At 36.8% G+C, this 24,657-nt stretch overlaps 1 protein-coding gene across 4 annotated transcripts in view; it reads left to right on the top strand.

The window, feature by feature from the left end:
- Positions 1-24,657, top strand: part of CNOT6 (CCR4-NOT transcription complex subunit 6) — a 64,995-nt gene that overhangs the window by 33,864 nt on the left and 6,474 nt on the right. For 2 of the 4 annotated variants that reach the window (XM_024764954.1, XM_024764950.1), the window contains exons 3-10: positions 2,665-2,851; positions 4,826-4,911; positions 18,817-18,921; positions 19,004-19,072; positions 20,066-20,223; positions 21,027-21,181; positions 21,921-22,075; positions 22,995-23,225. In XM_024764954.1, the coding sequence (XP_024620722.1) occupies positions 2,665-2,851; positions 4,826-4,911; positions 18,817-18,921; positions 19,004-19,072; positions 20,066-20,223; positions 21,027-21,181; positions 21,921-22,075; positions 22,995-23,225 (1,146 nt within the window). Of the gene's footprint in view, positions 1-1,855; positions 1,911-2,664; positions 2,852-4,825; positions 4,912-18,816; positions 18,922-19,003; positions 19,073-20,065; positions 20,224-21,026; positions 21,182-21,920; positions 22,076-22,994; positions 23,226-24,657 lie in introns of all 4 variants that reach the window. The other 2 variants (XM_024764960.1, XM_024764955.1) reach the window with 2 other exon arrangements.

The following is a 24,657-nucleotide window of genomic DNA, read 5'->3' as shown; positions in this document are numbered from 1 at the left end:
TCCTTCAGTGCATTAATGTGGAAATTTTTCTGTCTCTGTATGTGTGTGTCTGTTTGCCTCTCTTTTGGTGACAGCTGTAATTGGTAACAGTATAATTCACATAATTCACCCACTTAAGGTGCAAATTCAGTAGTTTTTATATATTTACAGAGTTGTGCACCCATTACCATAGTCAATTTGAGAACATTTTCACTGTCCCCTCAACACATTAGCAGTCATTCCCCATTTCCTCTTAACCATGGTGTTCAACTTTAGAAATTCAATTTGAGTGTGCTATCTTGTATCACTAGTTACTATGTTTAGCCTTCTAGCTTCTGACCGTATGGAATGTAATTAAAGTAACTTTTAATGTCTGTCTACTAATTTTATCATCATTATCTTTTCTGGACTGGTCTTAATTGACTGACTTTTCATTATGGATGATATTTTCCTGTTTCTTTGCATACCTAGTAATTTTTAATTGGGTGCCAGATATTGTGAATTTTACCTTATTGAGTGATGTGTGAACCTGGGTGATGTGTGAACCTAGGGGTTGTTACCTTTACTCGTTTTGGGTGTTTTTTTCCTCTGGCTCAGGCAATTTCTCACATACATATGGTGATCAGTACTCAGTTGACAACTTGAGGGGAACCTCAAATCTCCAGACCTTTCTGTTCATCTCTCTCCTCTCTGGTACTCTGCCTTTGTAAATTCTAGTCATCCTGGCTTCCCTGGACATTCGCTCTGTGTCCTGAACTTGTGGGAGATCAGTGTTCTTTCCCTGGAATCCCCTCCCTGTGCTCCTGTTGGCCTGTCTTGTTTGTTTTTCATCCTTCAGGGATCACTCTCCTGTGCCGATTGGATCAATCTCCTGATTGATCTCTGATGTTTGTTGATTCATGTATATTGTCTGGTTTTATACTTGTTCAGGTGGGATAGTAAATTTGGTCCCTGTTATTCCATTTTGATTAGAAGTCTCTAGACTGTTTTTTCAGCCAATAGAAAATCAGTTTTCAAAGACTTATATTTTCATTACATCCATTTGTTTCATTCTCTCTCAGACTATAACCTGCACTATTAAAAATATTATGGGGAGGGCTTCCCTGGTGGCGCAGTGGTTGAGAGTTTGCCTGCCGATGCAGGGGACACGGGTTCATGCCCTGGTCTGGGAAGATCCCATATGCTGTGGAATGGCTGGGCCTGTGAGCCATGGCTGCTGAGCCTGCACGTCTGGAGCCTGTGCTCCGCAATGGGAGAGGCCACAACAGTGAGAGGCCCACATACCGCAAAAAAAAATATATATATATTATGGGGAAAATTCTTAGGTGAATTTAGAAACAATTGTCATCTTACCAGGAACTGCCAAAGTACAGATTTAATATTGCATTGAAAGAAATTATTGTTTCTAGTCACAGCTCTTACCTCTTGAATCCTATGTCTGTTACTGTTTGATTATGTATAGTTATGACTTAATATCTGAAATGCTTCTGGGCAGGTATTTTTCCTTTTAATTATACAGTACAGATTTGTCTAATTACATGATTATTGTTGAAATTATTACTTTGGTACTCTTGGTTTTAAAAGTTTGCTAAGCTGAGAATATCTCACATATCTTCTGTTTTTAGGCAAAATTCTTGTTTTCTGGAGTATAGATTATGAATAGCCTCTGAGATACTAGATTTGATTTTTTTTTTGCATAAGTCCAAATCATTCATGTTGAAATATTGGACTTATCATTACTATAAATTATTCATGCTTTTTCTTGTCATAGCTGAGGCTGATTTAAAGGATAAAGTCTTAACTATTGTATTCTTAAAAATAACAATGGAATCTAAATATTGATATATTGCCTTAAATGGGTTTTTTTTTTTTTTAGTCTGCCAAGTGGAGAGTTTATAACTTAATCATAGCAGTGAATTGTTCTAGAATCGGTAAGGTTTCTACTATTGACCCCTTTCTCACAATTTTTTGTGTGATAAGTTATTACTCGATATGGGACTTCCCTGGTGGCACAGTGGTTAAGAATCCACCTGCAAATGCAGGGGATACGGGTTGAGCCCAGGTCCAGGAAGATCCCACATGCCACGGAGCAACTAAGCCTGTGCGCCACAACTACTGAGCCTGTGCTCTAGAGCCCGCAAGCCACAACTACTGAAGCCCCCTCTCCACAACTACTGAAGCCTACGCTCCTAGAGCCCGTGCTCCGCAACAAGAGAAGCCACCACAATGAGAAGCCCGCACAGCACAATGAAGAGTAGCCCCCACTCGCCACAACTTGAGAAAGCCCATGTGCAGCAACGAAGACCCAACACCGCCAAAAATAAATAAATTTATTTTTAAAAAATTATTACTCAATAAAATATCTAAAATGTTACTTAATCCAGGGACCAAACTGTAGAGAACACTATATAATTTTTTTAACATCTTTATTGTAGTATAATTGCTTTACAATGGTGTGTTAGTTTCTGCTGTTTAGCAAAGTGAATCAGCTATACATATACATATATCCCCATATCTCCTTCCTCTTGCATCTCCCTCCCATCCTCCCTATCCCACCCCTCTAGGTGGATGCAAAGCACCAAGCTGATCTACCTGTGCTCTGCAGCTCCTTCCCACTAGCTATCTATTTTACATTTGGTATAGAACACTATATAATTCTTAACCCATTTTTTTCTTCTTTTACAGGAAAAGTAAGAAGCTTAAGCTCATCTTTGTGGTCACTAACTCACTTGACAGCTTTGTATCTAAGTGACAATTCCCTGTCCCGCATTCCTTCAGACATTGCCAAGCTTCACAATCTGGTGTATCTGGACCTGTCCTCTAATAAAATCCGGAGTTTACCGGCAGAACTCGGAAACATGGTATCACTCAGGTATACAGATTCAACTTAGTACATAGCTATATACCCCCTAAAAGAATATATTATTATATTGTTAGGAAACACCACTTTGTTGGGAAAAGACATTGTCAATTTAATGGTATTTGAACACAATTAAACATGACTATGTTCTTCAGGTAAAGTTTTCTGGGAAAATTGAATGTCAGCTAATAAATAAGTCATTTAGATCCATTGCCTAAATTTTACTTTATTGCTGTTTTGTGTAATATACTTTATTTTTGAAACAAAATTTTTGGACAAAGTGGGGCAAACAAATAGAAGGCACTTGTATTATCCCATATATTCACTCACCTGTGACAGACAGTTGAGATGCTTTTCCCCCACTAAATTCTGGGGCCCTGTACCATCCTTAATATGGGATCCAGGAAGCCATTGACAATTAATGATCCCATTTTGGCCATCCCAGGGCTTGTATGCATGACAGTAACAAAACCAGGACTTGAAAGAAGCTAGAATTAGTGATTGAATATGGGGACCTATAGTGTGGGCTATAGGAGGTTGATAGGATGTGGAGTCACACAGAGTTCAGGTTAGAAACCTGACTCAGTCATTTACAAGTTGTGTGATTTTGGGCAAGCTTCATACAACCTTGCAGAGTGTTTCTTCATCCATGAAGTTGCTATGATAATGACCCAACTAAGGATGAGATTAGAGATATTTGAGATAATGACTAAGAAACTACTAGCAACACTGCTTGGTACATATTGTATTAGTAAATGGTAATTGCTGTAACCTCTGTTTTATAAGATAGATGAGATCTACCCAGATTGAATATAAAGCCAATTTCCAGCTATTATGTTAATCCCAATAGAAAATCTTGCCCCATTTCATATTACCTCCCCCCGCTTTTTAAAAAAATTCCACTGGCTTTTCTGCTGCCTTCTATCATTTGCTGCATAGTAAAAAGGAATAAGGACCTTGTGAGAGTTTCTTTACCTCTATTGCTTCCATTCCAGCCCTTTGACTTTTTTTATGCTTAATTATTGAGTGTATACCATGACTATTTTTAATCCCCTGAATCAAATTTACTTAAAGGACCTCCTTTCCTGTGTGATATATTTGGAAATAAACAGGAACCAAGTGTTCAGAGTGAGTTTTTCTTATTCAGTTTATGGCCTCACCAACCTCTGGTTTACTCAGTGGTAACCAAGCTTCATTTAAATTCCAAGAACCAAGGGCTATAGAAGTATCAGTAGTTCACATTCACATGTAAACATTGACAAATAAAACTTATCATAGGACATTGCCAATATCTTAATATTGGGTCTTTTTTTCCTACTGAAGATTCCTTTCATAGTTATATTTTCTATACAAAACAAATTAAAATAATCAGTAGTTATTAATATAGCTGCCATTATTTCTAAAGTAAAACTTTAGTATTATTAATCATAAACATATTGTACAACTACCATAAACTATTTTGATTTGGTACTATATGATCATTTAAATTTTCTTTTAACAATTCACCTGTTAGGCTGTTTTATCATTTCCACTTTCTTAAACATGTGTATTAGACCTCCATGTATGCTAGACCAGTTCTGCTCTCAGGGTGGTATCTTGACTGTGCCATTTTCAAAGTGTGTCACCAGCCTGCAGTGAGATACACAGCAAGTGTCTTTTGAATCCAATACCCTTAAAAAATTTGGGGCTTATATTTTGTTGGTCTTTTTTTTTCTCATCACATTTTTATAGTAATTGATTTTTTTCCTATGTTTTACAAATGTATCGGTCTGTGGCAGTTTGGGGTTTTTTGTTGTGTCTTTTTGTTTGTTTGTTTTTTTAACCACATATGATTTAAGAAGCACTATACTAGCCATTGGCATATAATACTAAATTTTGTATTCTTAGGAACTTACATCTTATATTCCTAGAAATTATATTGTTGATTTTAGCTGTTAGTTAAAGGTTAATATATCTTCTGACTTCCTGGAATTTTTACATCAACAGGGAACTCCATTTAAATAACAACCTGTTACGAGTTCTACCTTTTGAGCTGGGAAAACTGTTTCAGTTGCAGACTTTAGGCCTGAAAGGTATGACTTCCCATATTTGTGCTTCTTGTGGTTTGTATGTATGTCTTTGAGTCTAAAGAAGCCATTAAAGGGAATCCTTTTGCCAGGGATTTGCAGGTTCACTTCCCCAGAGTTCATCATTTTGTTAGATACAGTCCAATGGTTTTCTTTCTTTTTCACCTATAGATTGTCTACTAGTCTTCTTATTATTTTTTGCTCCTAGCCCAGCCTTGCTTTTCTAGCCTTTCTTTTGGTCACCTCTATGTTTTGGTGATACATTCCTGACGTCAGACTTTATTTCATCATGCTGTAAAACAGCTTTTTTTGTTTGTTTATGTTCAAATCTCAAAAAATGGAGATTCTCAAAAAATGCAGAAAGCAAGTAGAAAATTTTGATCTGTTTGGATCCTCTAATAAAGACCAGTATTTAAGCATTTCTTTAAAACTCAAAAATAAAATTGATTTATAAGGACTTTACTAATATTTTAGAACTCGGGGACATAATTAACCTAGTAAGAACTATTGGGAAATATTTTTTTAAACCAGCAAGGTTAAAAGTCCCATTTTAATAATATGTCAAAACCTATAAATTTTTTTTATCACATTGTGGTTCTTCACCAGTCTTGTAGATGTATCCAGCTTACTCTATAATTGATTCCTTAAAAAAGATCACAGGGGGACTTCCCTGGCAGTCCAGTGGTTATGACTCTGCCCTTTGCTGCAGGGGGCATGGGTTTGATCCCTGGTGGGGAAACAAAGATCCCACATGCTATGTGGTGTGGCCCCCCAAAAAAATCACATGATGAAGTCTTCAAGAAGTGTACTTTTATTTCTTAAAAATACAGTTATAAAGTGAGGTTTTATTTCTGTAAATCCATTTCATATTATAAAAGTAATGGTATTGTTCACAAAAACAAATGGAAATTGCAAATAATACATTTACAAATATATGTAAAACCATGTTCAACAAACATCAGCTTTATAAATCATTCTTTGGAAAGTTTTTGTCTGTATGGGCTACACTGGCTGAGGCCTCTTAAAATGGAAGTCAGGGAAATGTGAGCTGCAAATGCCTTTTCTGTTGTATCTCCCTATGATAAGTCTAATTTATTCTTATTTTCCTATTTTGAAATTTGAAAAACAACTATATAAAATGTTGCAAGGTGTAATTCATATACAGACTACCAGAATTAACAATTAATATTTTGTCACTTTTGTGTCCATTTTTTAATGCAAAAGAAATAGAACATTACAGAACATTAAGGCCCTCTTTGTTCCTCTTCTAGTCTCTTTCTCGTCCCAGAGGCAGCTACTGTTGTGTGTCCTTCTGGTTCAAGGTTTTGTAATCTTACAGTATATATTTTACAAACCCTAATCTGTATTCATTTCTCTAAGGATTTACAAACTTTATTTGAAGTTAGGGTCATTGCTCACAAATTTTCACACTGATTTAAGTAAACGCTGGGGCCAGGTAGGGAAGTCTTTATGGCACATTTGTTTTTGATTAGTCCTTGGTCTTCCACTTCAGAAAGATCCTTTACTGTTCAACATTTATGCCTTTATGTTTCTTTCTTGGAAGTATAGTTTCACCGAGATAGTTCGTTTATCTCAGCTATTCTGTTGGACGTTGTTACACGTCTGTCTGCAATAGCAGTCTTTTCACTTGATTTCGAACTTTTTAAGACAAATCCTATGTTATTTTCCTGACTTTACACTTTAATGCTGTGCTAGCAACTTCTTAAAACAGTTACATTTTCCTTGCTCTCTGAAAACTTCTTTAATGATTTCTCATGGCACCTGTTAATTATTTGGAAGAGAAAATGTATCACTTAGTTCAAAAATCATGTCTATTTGCTATTTTATCCATTCGTACAGAGCCAAAGTACTTCTGCCTCATGAATCAGTTCATATCATTTTCTTTAAAGTTGATTGCATAGGGCTAGCATGCATCACTTTTTTTTTTTTTTTTTTTACATTTTTCCATGTTCTTCAAAATTGTTCTACTGTGAAAGATAGGACTAGAACCTTAGATAGTGTATTCTTTTTTTTATTTTGAGATAAGAGATTTATGTGAACCTGTAAGAAATAATTCAGGGAACAATCCATGTGCCTTTTACCAATTTCCCCCCAGTGATAACATCTTTCAAAACTATACTACATAGACTTGCCTGGTGGCACAGTGGTTAAGAATCCGCCTGCCAATGCAGGACACACAGGTTCAAGCCCTGGTCCGGGAAGATCCCACATGCTGAGGAGCGACTAAACCCGTGCGCCACAACTACTGAGCCTGCACTCTAGAGCCCGCGAGCCACAACTACTGAGCCCACGCATCTAGAGCCTGTGCTCCGCAACAAGAGAAGCAACCGCAATGAGAAGCCCGCACACCACAACAGAGTAGTCCCCGCTCGCTGCAACTACAGAAGGCCCCCGCGCAGTAACGAAGACCCACTGCAGCCAGAAAACAAAAAACAAAACAAAACAAAAACTGTAGTACAGCATCACAACCAGGATATTGACATTGATACAGTCAAGGTACAGAACAGTTCCATCACCAAAGGATCCCTCATGTTGCCCTTTGATAGGCACACTTGCTTTCCTCTTGTCCCAGTTCACTCCTGAACTTCTGACAACCACTGATATGTTATCTATTTCTATAATTTTATTATTTAAAAAATAATATATAAATAGAATCATGCTGTGTGTAACCTTTTGAGATTGGGTTCCCCTCCCCACACCCAAGGTTAATTCTTCGGAGATTCACCCAGGTTGTTGGGTGTTTGCTCCTTTATATTGTTGAGTAGTATTACTTGGTATGGATGTATCACAGGTTGTTTAACCATTGACCTATTTAAGGACATCTGGGTGGTTTCCAGTATTTTGCTGTTACAGATGAAGCTGCTGTTAACATTCTGTGTGCAGGTTATTGTGTGAATGTAAGTCTTCATTTCTCTAAGATAAATGCCCAGGAGTGCAGTTGCTGGGTCATAGGTTAATTTCATGGTCAGTTTTTTTTAAGAAACTGCCAGGTTGTTTTCCAGACTGCTGTACTATTTTACATTTTTACCAGTAATAAATGAGTGATCCAGTTTCTTTGCATCCTTATCAGTGTTTGGTATTGTCACTATTTGATTTTTTTTAACATCTTTATTGGAGTATAATTGCTTTACAATGGTGTGTTAGTTTCTGCTGTATAACAGAGTGAATCAGTTATACATATATGTATATCCCCATATCTCCTCCCTCTTGCGCCTCCCTCCCATCGTCCCTATCCCACCCCTCTAGGTGGACAAAAAGCACCGAGCTGATCTCCCTGTGCTATGTGGCTGCTTCCCACTAGCTATCTGTTTTACATTTGGTAGTATATATATGTCCATGCCACTCTATCCCTTTGTCCCAGCTTACCCTTCCACCTCCTAGTGTACTCAAGTCCATTTTCTACATCTGTGTCTTTATTCCTGTCCTGCCCCTAGGTTCTTCAGAACCATTTTTTCTTATTTTAGATTCCATATATATGTGTCAGCATATGGTATTTATTTTTCTCTTTCTGACTTACTTCACTCTGTGTGACGGTCTCTGGGTCCATCCACCTCACCACAAACTCAATTTTGTTTCTTTTTATGGCTGAGTAATACTCCATTGTATATATGTGCCACATTTTTATCCATTCATCTGTTGATGGACACTTAGGTTGCTTCCATGTCCTGGCTATTGTAAATAGAGCTGCAATGAACATTGTGGTACATGACTCTTTGAATTATGGTTTTCTCAGGGTATATGCCCAGTAGTGGGATTGTTGGGTCATATGGTAATTCTATTTTTAGTTTTGTAAGGAACCTCCATACTGTTCTTCATAGTGGCTGTATCAATTTACATTCCCACCAACAGTGCAAGAGGGTTCCCTTTTCTCCACACCCTCTCCAGCATTGATTGTTTGTAGACTTTTTGATGATGGTCACTCTGACAAGTGTGAGATGATACCTCACTGTAGTTTTGATTTGCATTTCTCTAATGATTAATGATGTTGAGCATTCTTTCATCTGTTTGTTGGCAATCTGTATATCTTCTTTGGAGAAATATCTGTTTAGGTCTTCTGCCCATTTTTGGATTGGGTTGTTTGGTTTTTTTTTGATATTGAGCTGCATGAGCTGCTTGTAAATTTTGGAGATTAATCCTTTGTCAGTTGCTTCATTTGCAAATATTTTCTCCCATTTTGAGGGTTATCTTTTGGTCTTGTTTATGGTTTCCTTTGCTGTGCAAAAGCTTTTAAGTTTCATTAGGTTCCATTTGCTTATTTTTGTTTTTATTTCCATTTCTCTAGGAGGTGGGCCAAAAAGGATATTGCTGTGATTTAATGTCATTGAGTGTTCTATGTTTCCTCGAAGAGTTTTATAGTGTCTGGCCTTACATTTAGGTCTTTAATCCATTTTGACTTTATTTTTATGTATGGTGTTAGGGAGTGTTCTAATTTCATTCTTTTACAAGTAGCTGTCCATTTTTCCCAGCACCACTTATTGAAGAGGCTGCCTTTTCTCCATTTTTTATTCTTGCCTCCTTTAGCAAAGATAAGGTGACCGGGCTTCCCTGGTGGCGCAGTGGTCAAGAGTCCGCCTGCCGATGCAGGGGACGCGGGTTCGTGCCCAGTCTGGGAAGATCCCACATGCCGTGGAGCGGCTAGGCCCGTGAGCTGTGGCTGCCGAGCCTGCGTGTCCGGAGCCTGTGCTCCACCACGGGAGAGGCCACAACAGTGAGAGGCCCGCGTACCGCAAAAAAAAAAAAAAAAGATAAGGTGACCATATGTGCGTGGGTTTCTATCCTGTTCCATTGATTGGTATTTCTATTTTTATGCCAGTACCATACTCTCTTGATTACTGTAGCTTTGTAGTATAGTCTGAAGTCAGGGAGCCTGATTCCTCCAGCTCCATTTTTCTTTCTCAAGGTTGCTTTGGCTATTTGTGGTTTTTTGTGTTTCCATACAAATTGTGAAAAAAAATTTTTTTTTTTGGCGGTACGCAGGCCTCTCACTGTTGTGGCCTCTCCCATTGTGGAGCACAGGCTCTGGACGCGCAGGCTCAGCGGCCACGGCTCACGGGCCCAGCCGCTTCGCGGCACGTGGGATCCTCCCGGACTGGAGCACAAACCCGTGTCCCTTGCTTTGGCAGGCGGACTCTCAACCACTGCGCCACCAGGGAAGCCCCAAATTGTGAAATTTTTTGTTCTAGTTCTATGAAAAATGCCATTGGTCATTTGTTAGGGATTGCATTGAATCTGCAGGTTGCTTTGGGTAGTATAATCATTTTCACAATGTTGATTCTTCCAATCCAAGAACAAGGTATATCTCTCCATCTGCTTGTATCGTCTTTAATTTGTTTCATCAGTGTCTTATAGTTTTCTGCGTACAGGTCTTTTGCCTCCTTAGGTAGGTTTATTCCTAGGTATTTTATTCTTTTGGTTGCAGTGGTAAATGGGAGTGTTTCCTTAATTTCTCTTTCAGATTTTTCATCATTAGTGTTTAAGAATGCAAGAGATTTCTGTGCATTAATTTTGTATCCTGCTACTTTATCAGATTCATTGCTTAGCTCTAGTAGTTGTCTGGTAGCATCTTTAGGATTCTGTATGTATAGTATCATGTCATCTGCAAACAGTGACAATTTTGCTTCTTCTTTTCTGATTTGGATTCCTTTTATTTCCTTTTCTTCTCTGATTGCTGTGGCTAAAATTTCCAAAACTATGTTGAATAATAGGGGTGAGAGTGGGCAACCTTGTCTTGTTCCTGATCTTAGTGGAAATGGTTTCAGTTTTTCACCGTTGAGAACGATGTTGGCTGTGGGTTTGTCATATATGGCCTTTCTTATGTTGAAGTAAGTTCCCTCTGTGCCTACTTTCTGGAGGGTTTTTATCATAAATGGGTATTGAATTTTGTTGAAAGCTTTTTCTGCATCTATTGAGATGATCGTGTGATTTTTTCGTTCAATTTGTTAATATGGTTTATCACATTGATTGATTTGTGTATATTGAAGAATCCTTGCATTCCTGGGATAAACCCCACCTGATCATGGTGTATGATCCTTTTAATGTGCTGTTGGATTCTGTTTGCTAGTAGTTTGTTGAGGATTTTTGCATCTATGTTCATCCGTAATATTGGCCTGTAGTTTTCTTTTTTTGTGACATCTTTGTCTGGTTTTGGTATCAGGGTGATAGTGGCCTCATAGAATGAGTTTGGGATTGTTCCTCCCTCCGCAAATGAGTTTGGGATTGTTTGGAAGAGTTTGAGAAGTATAGGTGCTAGCTCTTCTCTAAATGTTTGATAGAATTTGCCTGTGAAACCATCTTGTGGGTTTGTCATATATGGCCTTTCTTATGTTGAAGTAAGTTCCCTCTGTGCCTACTTTCTGGAGGGTTTTTATCATAAATGGGTATTGAATTTTGTTGAAAGCTTTTTCTGCATCTATTGAGATGATCGTGTGATTTTTTCGTTCAATTTGTTAATATGGTTTATCACATTGATTGATTTGTGTATATTGAAGAATCCTTGCATTCCTGGGATAAACCCCACCTGATCATGGTGTATGATCCTTTTAATGTGCTGTTGGATTATGTTTGCTAGTAGTTTGTTGAGGATTTTTGCATCTATGTTCATCCGTAATATTGGCCTGTAGTTTTCTTTTTTTGTGACATCTTTGTCTGGTTTTGGTATCAGGGTGATAGTGGCCTCATAGAATGAGTTTGGGATTGTTCCTCCCTCCGCAAATGAGTTTGGGATTGTTTGGAAGAGTTTGAGAAGTATAGGTGCTAGCTCTTCTCTAAATGTTTGATAGAATTTGCCTGTGAAACCATCTGGTCCTGGGCTTTTGTTTGTTGGAAGATTTTTTTTTTTAACCTTTCTTTTTTTTTTTTTTTTGGGCCGCGTTGTGTCTTCGTTGCTGCGCACAGGCTTTCTCTAGTTGCAGTGAGCAGGGGCTACTCTTCGTTGTGGTGCGCGGGCTTCTCATTGCAGTGGCTTCTCTTTGTTGTGGAGCACGGGCTCTGGGCGCATGGGCTTCAGTAGTTGTGGCGCACGGGCTTTCTTGCTCCGCAGCATATGGGATCTTCCCAGATCAGGGCTCGAACCCGTGTCCCCTGCACTGGCAGGCGGGTTCTTAACCACTGCACCACCAGGGAAGTCCTGTTGGAAGATTTTTAATCACAGTTTCAATTTCAGTGCTTGTGATTGGTCTGTTTATATTTTCAGTTTCCTAGTTCAGTGTCAGAAGGTTGTGCTTTTCTAAGAATTTGTCCATTTCTTCCAGGTTGTCCATTTTATTGGCATATAGTTGCTTGTAGTAATCTCTCATGATCCTTTGTATTTCTGCAGTGTCAGTTGTACTTCTCCGTTTTCATTTCTAGTTCTATTGATTTGAGTCTTCTCCCTTTTTTTCTTGATGAGTCTGGCTAAAAGTTTATCAATTTTGTTTTATCTTCTCAAAGAACCAGCTTTTAGTTTTATTGATCTTTGCCATCATTTCTTTCATTTCTTTTTCATTTATTTCTGATCTGATCTTTATGATTTCTTTCCTTCTGCTAACTTTGGGGTTTTTTTTTTTTTGTTCTTCTCCTCTCTAATGCTCTAGGTGTAGGGTTAGTTTGTTTATTTGAGACATTTGTTGTTTCTTGAGGTAGGATTGTATTGCTGTAAACTTCCCTCTTAGAACTGCTTTTGCTGCATCCCATAGGTTTTGGGTCGTCGTGTTTTCATTGTCATTTGTTTCTAGGTATTTTTTGATTTCCTCTTTGATTTCTTCAGTGATCTCTTGGTTATTTAGTAGTGTATTGTTTAGCCTCATGTGTTTGTAGTTTTTACAGATTTTTTTCCTGTAATTGATATCTAGTCTCATAGCATTGTAGCCGGAAAAGATACTTGATACTATTTCAATTTTCTTAAATTTACAAAGGCTTGATTTTGTATCATTCTACTTTGTTGAACCCAATTCTAGTTCTAGGAGTTGGTTTTTCTATTTTTTGTAGGTTTTTTAGTAATTAAAAAATTTTTTTTCTATGTAGAAAATAAGTCACCTGCAAATAGGGAGAAGTTTATTTCTTTCCAATATGTATGCTTTTCTTTCCTTTTTCTTGCCTTATGGCACTGACCAGAACTTGCAGCTCTATGTTGAATAAGAGTTGTGAGAGCAGACATCCCCCCTTTTCCCCGACCTTAGAAAGTATTCTGTCTTCATTATTCAGTATAATGTTAGCATGGGTATTTTGTAGATGCCCCATCAATTTGAGGATTTTTCCTTCTATCCTTCTTTTTCTGAGAGTTTTAAATCATGAATGGGTATTTAATTTTGTCAAATGTTTGTTCTCCATCAGTTGATATGTGATATATAATTTTTCTTCTTTAGCCTGATAGTTAATTTTTGAATATTGAACCAGGCTTGCATTCCTAGAATAAAATCTGCTTGATCATGGTATATAATTTTGTTTATTGCTGGTAAGTGTATGCTAATATTTTAATGATTTTTGACTGTATTCATGAGAGATATTTGTCTGTAGTTTTGTTTTTTGTTTGTTTTATACTCACTTTGCCTGGTTTTGGTATCAAGGTGATATTAGCTTTATGAAATGAATTTGAAAGTGTTCCCTCATCTTCTGTTTTCCAGAAGAGATTCTGTAGAATTAGAGTTAATCCTTTTTTAAATGTTTAGTAGAATTTTTCAGTGCAACAGTCTGGGTTGATTTCTTTTCTGGTAGTTTTAAAATTATGAATTCCTTTACTAGGTGTAGTGCTATTAAATTATCTACTGGGTGAGTTGTGATGATTTGTGTTTTTCAGGGAACTGGCCCATATCATCTGTGTTGTTAAATTTATGTATGTAGAGTTGTTTATAGTATTCCCTTATCCTTCTGATTTCTGTAGGGTCTGTAGTGATACCCTTATTCCCTTTCGTTGTTGATATTGGTAATTTTTGTCTCTCTTTTTCTTTATCAGTCTTGGTTAAAGGTTCGTCAGTTTTATTGATCTTGTCAAAGAAACAGCTTTAAAATTTTTTTCCTCCATTTTTCTGTTTTCAGTTTCACTGATTTCTGCTCTTTAGTATTTCTATGCTGCTTTTTCTTTGGGTTTATTTTACTCTTTTTCTCTTGGTTCTTAGGGTAGAAGCTTAGATTATTGAATTGGGACTTTTTTCTTCTGATGTATGCATTTAGTGCTGTAACTCTCCCTCTTGGCCCTGCTTTAGCTGTGTCCAGCAACAAATTTTATTTTCACTAGCTCAGTGCATTTTGAAATTTCCCTTCAGACTTCCTCTTTGACCCATGGATCATTCAGAATTTTCCAAGTGTTTGCACATTTTCCTATTGTCTTTCAGTTATTGATTTTTAGTGTCATTCCACTGTGGTTGAAGAGTACATTCTACATAATTTCAGTTCTTTTAAATTTGTGGATGTTTGGTTTTATGGCCCAGGATATGATCTATCCTAGTATTTGTCCCTTGGGCATTGGGCAAGAGTTTTGTATTCTGCTGTTACTGTGTAGATGATGTATAAATAGTTAGATCCAATATATTTGTCTGATATCTATTAGATTGATGGTTTGTGGACTTTTGTCTGGTTCTATCAATTTTTGAGAGAGGGGTGTTGACCTCTTCAGCTGTAATTGTAGACTTCTCTATTGTCCTTTCAGTTCCATCAGTTTTTGGATGGAATTGTTTTTGCTTAAAATATTTTGCAGTTTTGTTGTTTGGTAGATACACATTTAGAATTACTAATTCTTCTTGGGGGATTGGCCCTTTATCGTTACATAAGGCCACTCGCAGTGTGGTGATTTTCTCTGAAATCTACTTGATCTGATATTAATATAGTCACTCCTGCTTTCCTCTGACTAATGTTTGCATGATTTTTTTTTCCATCCTTTTCCTTTCAGCCTGCTTATATTGTTATATTTGAAGTGAGTTTCTTGTTGATAGTATATTATTGGGTCATGTTTTTAAATCCACACTGCCAATTTTCTGTCTTTTAATTGGTCTATTTAGACCATTTACATTTACTATAATTATTGATTTATTGGAGCTTACATCTGCCACTTTATTTTTTGTTTTCTGTTTGTTCTCCTTGCTTTTGTTTTTGTTTTCTTTTTCTTGCTTTCCTATGGGTTACTTGAGCATCTTTTTACATTTCCATTTTAATTTGTGATGTGTTTGAATTATCTTTTTCAGTGGTTGCTCTAGGTATTTCAGTATATAAACTTAATTTATCATAGTCTTCTGGTGTTACTACTTTACCAGTTTGAGTGACATATAAAAACCATAGCTCTTTTTATGACCTTTTATTTGCCTGTTCTCCCAGTTAACTGCCAAACAAGATTTAGAAAACTTGAGAAGGAAAGCCTATTATATTTGCCCCCCCTTTTATTAAACCATAATCTTCTTTTTCCTTCCTGATATTCCAGGGTTCCTTCTATTATCATTTCCTTTCCATTTAGAGAACTTTCATTAATGGTTCTCTTAGGGGAGGGTCTGCTGGCAACAGAGTGTCTTAGTTCTCTGTCATCTGAAAATGTCTTTGTTTCTCCTTCATTCCCGAAGGATATTTTTGCTGGATATAGGATTCTGGGTTGACAGGTCTTTTCTTTCAGCACTTGAAAAATACCATGCCACTTTCTACTGGTTTATGATGAGAAATTTGTGGTTATTCATATTGTTTTTCCCCTACAGATAAGGTTGTTTTCCTCTGGCTGCCTTCAAGATTTTTTTCTTTGTCTTTAGTTTTCAGAAGTCTAATTATGATGTTGCTTGGTATAGATTCCTTTGGGTTTGTCCTGTTTGAAGTTTTTGAATCTGTAGGTTTAGGTTTCTTGCCAAATTGGGGGACCTTTCACCATTTCTTTAGTACTTCTTCAGCCCTGTGCTCTTCTGCTTCCGTTGCTCTGAGGACATGAATGTTAAATTTTTTGTTGTAGTTCCACTGGTCCCTGAGGCTCTCTGTTCATTTATTTTTTTCAATCTGTTTCCTTTCTGTTGTTCAGATTGCATAATTGTAGTGTTATACCTTCCAGTTCACTGATTCTTTCCTTTGACCCTCCATTCTGCTGTTGAACTCATCCAACTGAGTTTTTTATTTCATTTATCCTATTTTACAGTTTTAATATTTCCATTTGGTTTTTACATTTCATTTGTTTACCAAAACTTTGTTTACTGAGTCTTCTTGTTTTTTTGTCATTTTATTTCAGGCATGTTTGTAATTTTTCATTGAAGCATTTTTATCATGCCTTCTCTGTTTTGCTCAGATCATTCTAATGTTTCTATCATCTCAGTGTTGGAATCTATTGTCTTTTTCATTCAGTTTGAAATTTTCCTGGTTCTTGGTATGATTAGTGATTTTCACTTGAAGCTGGACATATTCACATTATGTTATAAGACTCTGGATCTTATTTAAACCTTTTTTGCTGGCTTTCTCTAACACTGCTGTGGCAGGGAAAATGGAGAACACCATCTCCTTACTGCTAGGGGAGGTAGGAGTTAAGATTCCACTTAGCCTTTGTTGACACCTGAGGGTCAGATGGGTATAGGTGGCAGTTTTGGCTCCTTATGTGGTCTCCATAGTCACTGCATTGGGGTGACCTCATTACTGTTGGGAGATGGTAAAAGTCTTGACTCTCCTCAGCCTCCTCTGACGTCATCCCCAGAAGGGAGGTGGAGGAACACCTCATTACTGCGGCTTGGGGTGATAGTCCAGGCTTCCCTTCTTGGTCTCTGCAGACACCACAGGGCGGAGGAGGAGGTGCTTGTTACTGCCTGGAGGGGATAAAAGTCCCAGCTACCTTCTTGGCCTTCTCTGACCCTACCCTGCTAGGGGTGTTGGGGTACCTCCTTACTTCCTCATAAGGGTGTAAGTCTAAGCTCCCTGCTTGGTCTTTGCTGGCATGAGTAGAGAGGATGCCATGTATGTTTCTTTGGTGTTTAGCTGTAGTAGAGCTGTTACTATCTAAAAGTTTTGTTTTGTTAGGCTGCCCTTTCCTGGCCCTTTGGCGTTTGTTGGAATATTTTTTCTGTACCCATAGGTGTTTCTGTGTTGCTGGCTTCTTAGCTCTGTGTCTGGGATATATGAGACAAATAGTAAACCCAAGGAATTCACCACTGTGTTGTTCCTCAGGTCCTGAGGTCTCTGAACATTCTGCCTTCTTACCACATTTCAGAATCTTACATTTCTTTACACATAATTAATGGGATTTAGTTGTATTCAGCAGGAGAAATAGGGAAAAGTATGTTTACTTCATCTTTCCAGAAATGACTTCTCTCATTCACTTTTGTTCCTTAGTTCTGAGACTCAGTATCATGTTTTAATTCCAGAATTGTATTGTACTTGTCAAGTTTACCCTATGTGTATTATTTTTCCAGGCAATGAAAAGTAGATTAAATTTAAAGGAATTCCAAAGAACAAGCAGATGTTGGGGGAAATATACCATTTGGCTTCATGCATTTATTAGAGAGTCAAAAATAGATGTTTGGGTTTGGGGATGGTTTTTAATTTTATAGAAAGATCTTAGAAGGGAGGATCACATAGTTATAAGTACTCAGCAGTTGCCTTTAAATATTTTTTGCACTAGAAAGTAGTAAAAATAACAGTAATGTAGGTCTAGTTAGAATGGGATGCTTACTTGGTACTGAGAAGTTTTTTGGTTGACTTCATTTTCTCAAGATATCCTTAACAGGGTCCTGGTAACTTTGAGGTTATAGCTACCTATCTCATAGGATTGTGACTAAATGAAAATGTCAGGACTCTGGTATCTGTAAAGAACTGTACATATATGGGGAATGATACTATTGTTACTTGTCTTCCTACAGATATATACCTTGCACTTATAGGAGCATGTTTTTACCTTTACAGTTCTTAAAATCCTAACTTAGGATTCTTCCCATGCGTGTAATCCAGCTTTTAATGAAGGATACTTCACTACCTCACAGGTCAGGGCATTTCATCTTAAATAATTCTAATGTTTAACAAACACTTCTATTCTGAGCTTGGTCCTCATTCTGCCTTTTGAGTCTACTCTTTCACAAGAGAAAAGGAAAAAAATGCTTTTTTCTCTGTGTGGTGATCATTCTTATAGTCCATACCTTTTTTTTTTTTTTAATTTGGAATGGCTAAGATCTCTCATCATTTTACCTATCTTCCATCTATAGAATTTATTAGTCTTTCTTAAAATGGAGCATGGATAGGAACTTTGCTTTTGAAACAGTGTACTATGCTGTTACTTGTACATAAGAAGTCCTTCTGAGAGAATTTGAGACTATTAACAATACATGTAAATCATTGCATTAGCTTTCATTTTTGGCACTTATGAAACAGTGATTGAATTTACTGTTGGATCACTGCCCTGGGGTTTTCCCCTTCATTTGTGGCTTAATCTTAAACCAGGTCTGTCCCATCCTGTTACTTTATTCATTAGAATTTTTAAAAATCTAAGTGCTAGACAGCATTTGTCATTAGGATGTTTTCTTATTAACTTTGTAGCGTTCTTAAATTTTGATTCTGTGATTCATTATATTGGTTCTCACCTTTCCTTTGCCTAGTCCTCTTCCAACTCTTCCCCAATCCAGTTTTACTCTCTTTTGATCATTATGAAAGTGTTGATGAGGCAGGGTCAGATGCAGAGCACTATTAGATATCTTCTAGATTGACATCAGTACATTAATAATCATTTTTTGGATACTTCTGTAGAATGTGGTATGAATCATTTTTATTCTTCACATCAAAAGCTGAAAAAAAATAATATTCTAGTTTGGTATGTTGAGTTAATATATAGTTTTTTATATACAGTTATATATGGTTAATATATATAGTTAATATACATTGTTATAGATAATCTGATAATTTTGGTATATTTTTCAGTTTTGAAATATTTTAATATTTGTCTTGGTTTCATTTTACCTATTTAAAAAACATTTCCAGGAAATCCACTTACCCAGGACATATTGAACCTCTATCTGGAACCAGATGGAACAAGAAGGCTACTGAACTATTTGCTTGATAATTTGGCAGGTACTGCGAAAAGAAGTAAGTGGTCATTTGATTAAACCATTTTTTTTAGAAAGATATGTAAGAATATTGTTTAATTTTGTGTTTTATATTCAACTAGTTTCAACAGAACAACCACCTCCAAGATCTTGGATTATGTTACAAGAACCAGACAGAACACGGCCAACTGGTTGGTAGCCTAATTTTTTAAATCTTATTTTTACTTTTTCTTTGTAAACCTAATAGTATTGTTGGTATGCTTTAGATTTTGGGCAGTGTTACAGTAGAATGCTTAAGGTTGATTTGGTTTGGGAGATAATAACGAAGACTTGATTACCTGGTCTCTTTACTGTGCTACGGAAAGTTTGGTATAAAGCAGTACTTCTCAACCAGAGGCGATTTTATGCCCCAGAAGACATTTGGCAATGCCTGGAGATATTTTTTGATTGTTAACAACTGGTAGACGTGCTCTTGGCATCTTGTGGCTAGAGATCAGAGGTGCTGCTGTTGAGGAACTCTGCTCTAAAGTATTGATCAAATTCAGTTATAATACACGAAAATCTTTCTATACTGTAAGTTTCCAAACTGTACTGTGTTCCAGATGTATTTGATAATACAAAAGTTTAAGATAGCCAAAACACCTACTTGAAAGAGAAATTGAACTAATGACCTCTAATCTCCTTTTAAAATTGTATGAAAATAGTTTGAGCACTTCTGTGATGTGTGCAACAGGATTTGGTCTATAATACCCCTTTTCTTTCATGTGAATTAATAGTAGTTGCTCTGTAGAAGAAAAATAGAGATGCCTGTTAAGAAAACTACCTGTCAGGTTTCCACATTCTACATTAACAATTGTTGAAGTGGTGGAGGGAACATAGAAATGAGGAGCCCTGGTCTTAGAGGCTGAAGGACTTAAGATCGTATTCTGTTAGTTTTTGAACCTTCTGTGTGTACCTCTGTAGCAGGAAACACGTTATTTATTTATATTATAATTTGTTCACATATCTGTCCTTCATTTATTTTCTAACATTACATATGCCATGTCTGGCATATAGTAGTTTTTCAGTGAATATATATTGAATGAATAAAGTCAAACTTAGCATTTAAGTGAAAACTATTGAAATTAATTATGTTTTTTTTTTTCTGCCACGTGTGTGAATAAGTAAAGTTATCTTTCCTACAGCCTTGTTTTCTGTCATGTGCTATAATGTTCTTTGTGATAAATATGCGACCCGGCAGTTATATGGCTACTGTCCATCATGGGCACTAAATTGGGACTACAGGAAAAAGGCCATTATTCAAGAAATCTTGAGTTGCAATGCTGATGTCATAAGTCTTCAGGTAAGTCATCAGAAGAGCACTTGTTTAAATTGCAGAAACGCCCCAACATTGATCAAGCAAGGAACAGCTTGGCAATGCATTACACTGACACATATGAAGTCCTAGCTTTAGCAGTTATTAAAATATGGACTTTTTCTGTATTTAGTGAATTCTGGGAGCGTTCACTGCCTGCTGTGCTTTGTAGCAGTGTGCTGCCAAATTAAGCAGATGGGTTAAGCTGGGTTTTAAGTGTTTGCTGTGACAGCTAAATGTTTACTTTTTCCTCCCTGATGCTCCTGTACACTATTTTTTAATTGGGTGGCAATGTTACTAAAATTATAGCACTATCAAGGTATAATTTTGCTTTACTACCAGTGGTAATTGAATAGTTAGGTCAAAGTGGAAAGGGCATTGAACCTGGTGCACAGTAACTGGGTTCTCAGTCCAACTCTCATAATAACTTACATGACCTTGGGCAAGTCACTCTCCTTGTGGTGTGAAATTTGATCTGTAGAGTTCCTGTTACCTCTGATTTTTGTTCTACGCCAATTCTAAAATATAAGGAAAACTATATGCATAGGGGTGTATGTCTTTCTATTCTTTACTCCTAAACAATAAAGAATTGACCTTATCAACTGGTACCTGTAAAATGACAGGTAGGTGTTCTGATTTGTTTCAGATAAATTACATCGAAAAAATGTAATTCTTCATTCTGCAGATCAGTCCTTTGAAATTCTTTTAAGTTCTTAAACTGTACATATAAAGGTAATGCATAGGACTGATTTTTGTCTTATGAAATAACTCTGCTATTTACAATTTTTCAGGAGGTTGAAACAGAACAGTATTACAGTTTTTTTCTGGTAGAACTGAAAGAACGTGGCTATAATGGATTCTTTAGTCCTAAATCTAGAGCTAGGACAATGTCAGAACAAGAAAGAAAACATGTTGATGGCTGTGCAATATTCTTTAAGACAGAAAAGTAAGTCATCTTCTTTCTTTCTTTCTTTTCTTTTTTTTTTTGCTGAGCCACATGGCGTGCAGGATCTTAGTTTCCAGACCAGGCATCGAACCTTGCCTCCTGCAGTGGAAGTGCAGAGTCCTAACTACTGGACTGCCAGGGAATTCCCAGTCATCTTATTTCTTAAAAAGAAAACTTTCTCTGTTTGCAGGATGGGGGCCAAGGGAATGGAAATTAGTTCGCAAATAAGAGAATGAGGCGTTACATTATTACTCAAGAAAACAGTACTGTTGACTTAGAGGGTTTTGTTTTGATTCATCAGAAATAGTGTTTTGGAGGGCATGTTGAAAGTGCTGCTGTTTCTTCAGGTGTTTGCTAGGGTTTAACTCCAGTTGTTACTTGAAACACCTTGTAATTGCATTCCCTCTGGGATGGTGGAGAGATTCTTAAGCGTGTACTTAGGAAGAGAATTATTTTAAAATTATAAGATGGAATTTTCCAATGTGAAACCTAAACAGAAGATGACTACATTTTCTTAAGTTGTAAAAGTTTATCAAAATGTTATTTGTATCCGTAACAGACTGAGAACAACTTAAATGGACATGGGAAGCTTGGTGTTAAGTGTGGAGGATTTTCCATAATGTAATTTACATGCCATCATATCTGTTAAGGAAGCTGGGGAAAATTGCATTTTCCACAAAACTAATGTCTTGGTATTCTCAATTTTATATTTGTGTGTGTGTGTTTGTTTTTGTTTTAGATTTACTTTGGTTCAGAAACACACTGTTGAATTTAATCAGCTAGCAATGGCAAATTCAGAAGGGTCTGAAGCTATGCTGAACAGAGTCATGACAAAAGATAACATTGGAGTTGCTGTACTGCTAGAACTTCGAAAGGAATTGATTGAAATGTCATGTGAGTGACTTTTCCACTTCCTATGAAATTGACCTCCAAAATTTAATAGAAAACAGGAAATTTGTTACATATTAATAGTCTTGTCTAACACCTGAAGAAACTCAGAATTTAAATCTTAGATTCTAAAACCTTATATCCATTTATCTCTACCGCAACGCTCAAGATGAGGAAACATTGCCCAGAAAACTATTTCAAATCTTAAAAGGCATAAAGCCAAAGGAAAAAAACAGCTTTCTTTTCTCCTCAAGAATTTTTCACATAAAATGCTAAAGTGTAAATATTAGTTAAAATGACTGCTCAGAGAGAACTCCATACACTTATATAATTTCTTGGCAACAGGGATATTCTGTATGCTGACTTCTCTTCCTGACCTTTTTAGTCATTATTTTAAAGGTCTTGAGTTTTGGAGAAATGGACCACTTATTTCAAATTAAATGTATGTTTAGAGTGACCTTCATGCTAAGAACTGAAACTTCTGTCACTTGGGGAACAGTTGGAAATGGGGATATTTAATCTGAGGGATAGAAAGATGAAAGATGGAACTTAATGACTATCTTAAACATATCTTAACAAAAAGGGTGTCAATTTAATTTTATGGTGCTCAATTTAGGACATCTAGAAGACCAGAAGTTTTAAGGAGATGGAACTATTTAAAAATCAAGCTGTCCCAAATAGAATGGGCTGTCTCTGTGCAAGTAGTGAATACCCTATGCTGGAAGTACTCAACCGAGAGGTTAGATGTCTATTTCTCAGGTTTGTTGTAGGGTAGATTCAGTCATCAGGTGGGAGATTGTTAACTAAATTTTAGACTTCTTTATTATTCCCAAGATTCTGAGATATTACTTGCTTTCAGACCCTGTGAGCATATATGGGGTTATGGACAGGTTTTGTTTGTTTCTTTTCTTTTTATCTAATATAGCTGGAAAGCCACATCTTGGAACAGAAAAACAACTTATTCTCGTGGCTAATGCTCATATGCACTGGGACCCTGAATACTCTGATGTGAAGTTGGTTCAAACAATGATGTTCCTCTCAGAAGTGAAGAACATCATTGATAAAGCCTCGAGAAGCCTCCAGTCCAGTGCATTGGGAGAATTTGGAACTATTCCACTGGTGTTGTGTGCAGATCTTAATTCTTTGCCGGACTCTGGTAAAAACAAAACAAAACAAAACAATGCTATTTTATATAGAATGCTTACTGACTTAAAATGTTTTTGTAATGTGTTGTTTCTTACAATTCCAAATTTAGTCAAAATGAAAATTCAATTTATAGTGGCAGCTGTGAATCAGGTTAAAAAAAATGTGTTGTGGAGTAGGGGAACCATTTTGAAAATGAAATGGTATTATGAAAAACCTCAGGAGGAAGGATGTTAATCATCTTCAGTAAACACGTAGGTGATAACTTGAAGTAACTTATTAAAGAACATATAATTGTATTTCATTATCCCCAGGTTATATGTAATACACACTCTGAAAAGATTATTAAGACAGACTCTTTGGGATTCTAGCATGTGGTAATAAAATCCAGTTTAAATTTGACCGTATATTAAAGGATCTCCAGTTTTGGTGGGCTTGATTAGAAAAATACACCTCAGGTGGAAATTGAGGTTTTTTTATTTGCACAGATCAGGCAAGTGATTTTAACAAAAAAAGATCAAGAACCTTGATTTTTAATCACAAAGTAGAAGAATACAGAAAGCCTTATTCTTAAATACTTTTCCATAGTTAGTACAGTGAGTAAAAACCATAGTCCTTGTAATATCAAACTAAGTATTTCTTTTTGTCTTTTAGCTCCTTGTTTATACTTTCTCACATACACAAGAATACTTTTCCTTGGACTTACATGCATGCAAGAATGTGCACATTCACACATACACACATTCACACGCTCGGAGTGGTAAAATTCAGTAGCACATCACTGCTATCACAATAGATGAGAGAATAGATAATAAATTAGAAACTATGTTAAAATTCGTTTTCAGGGCTTCCCTGGTGGCGCAGTTGAGAGTCCTCCTGCTGATGCAGGGGACACAGGTTCGTGCCCCAGTCCGGGAAGAACCCACATGCCACGGAGCGGCTGGGCCCGTGAGCCATGGCCGCTGAGCCTGCGCGTCAGGAGCCTGTTCTCTGCAACGGGAGAGGCCACAACAGGGAGAGGGCCGTGTATCGCAAAAAAAAAAAAAAAAAAATTCGTTTTCAGGGGAAATAAAGGTGTCTAAGATCCATAATTCTTCTTTCAAAGCCATCTGGGGATTACCGGCAATTTCTCTACATGCTTTGCATCCTCTTTTTAGCTACAAAGTATCTGAGGGGCCAAGAGAGACTCTTGTCAAATAATGCAGATCTTAGGACCTATTTCCATGTTGCAAAATACAGTATTTTAATAGCAAACACATGGGAAAATGTCCAGTCTTGTTAACTAATTAAATGAAAGTTAAATATTTGCAGAACCCATCGTATGCTTCGCATATTGGAAAAATACTGTCCAGGGATGCTGAAGTTGCTCTGTAACTCTTTCAGAGTTGGCTGCGTGTGTGTGTGTGTGTGTGTGTGTGTGTGTGTGTGTGTGTGTGTGTGTATAC

This window comes from Neophocaena asiaeorientalis, unplaced genomic scaffold, assembly GCF_003031525.2.
Source record: "Neophocaena asiaeorientalis asiaeorientalis breed wild unplaced genomic scaffold, Neophocaena_asiaeorientalis_V1.1 scaffold241, whole genome shotgun sequence".
Lineage (NCBI taxonomy): Eukaryota > Metazoa > Chordata > Mammalia > Artiodactyla > Phocoenidae > Neophocaena > Neophocaena asiaeorientalis.
The sequence above is the reverse complement of the archived record's forward strand: the minus strand, read 5'-3'. Positions and strand labels throughout refer to the sequence as shown.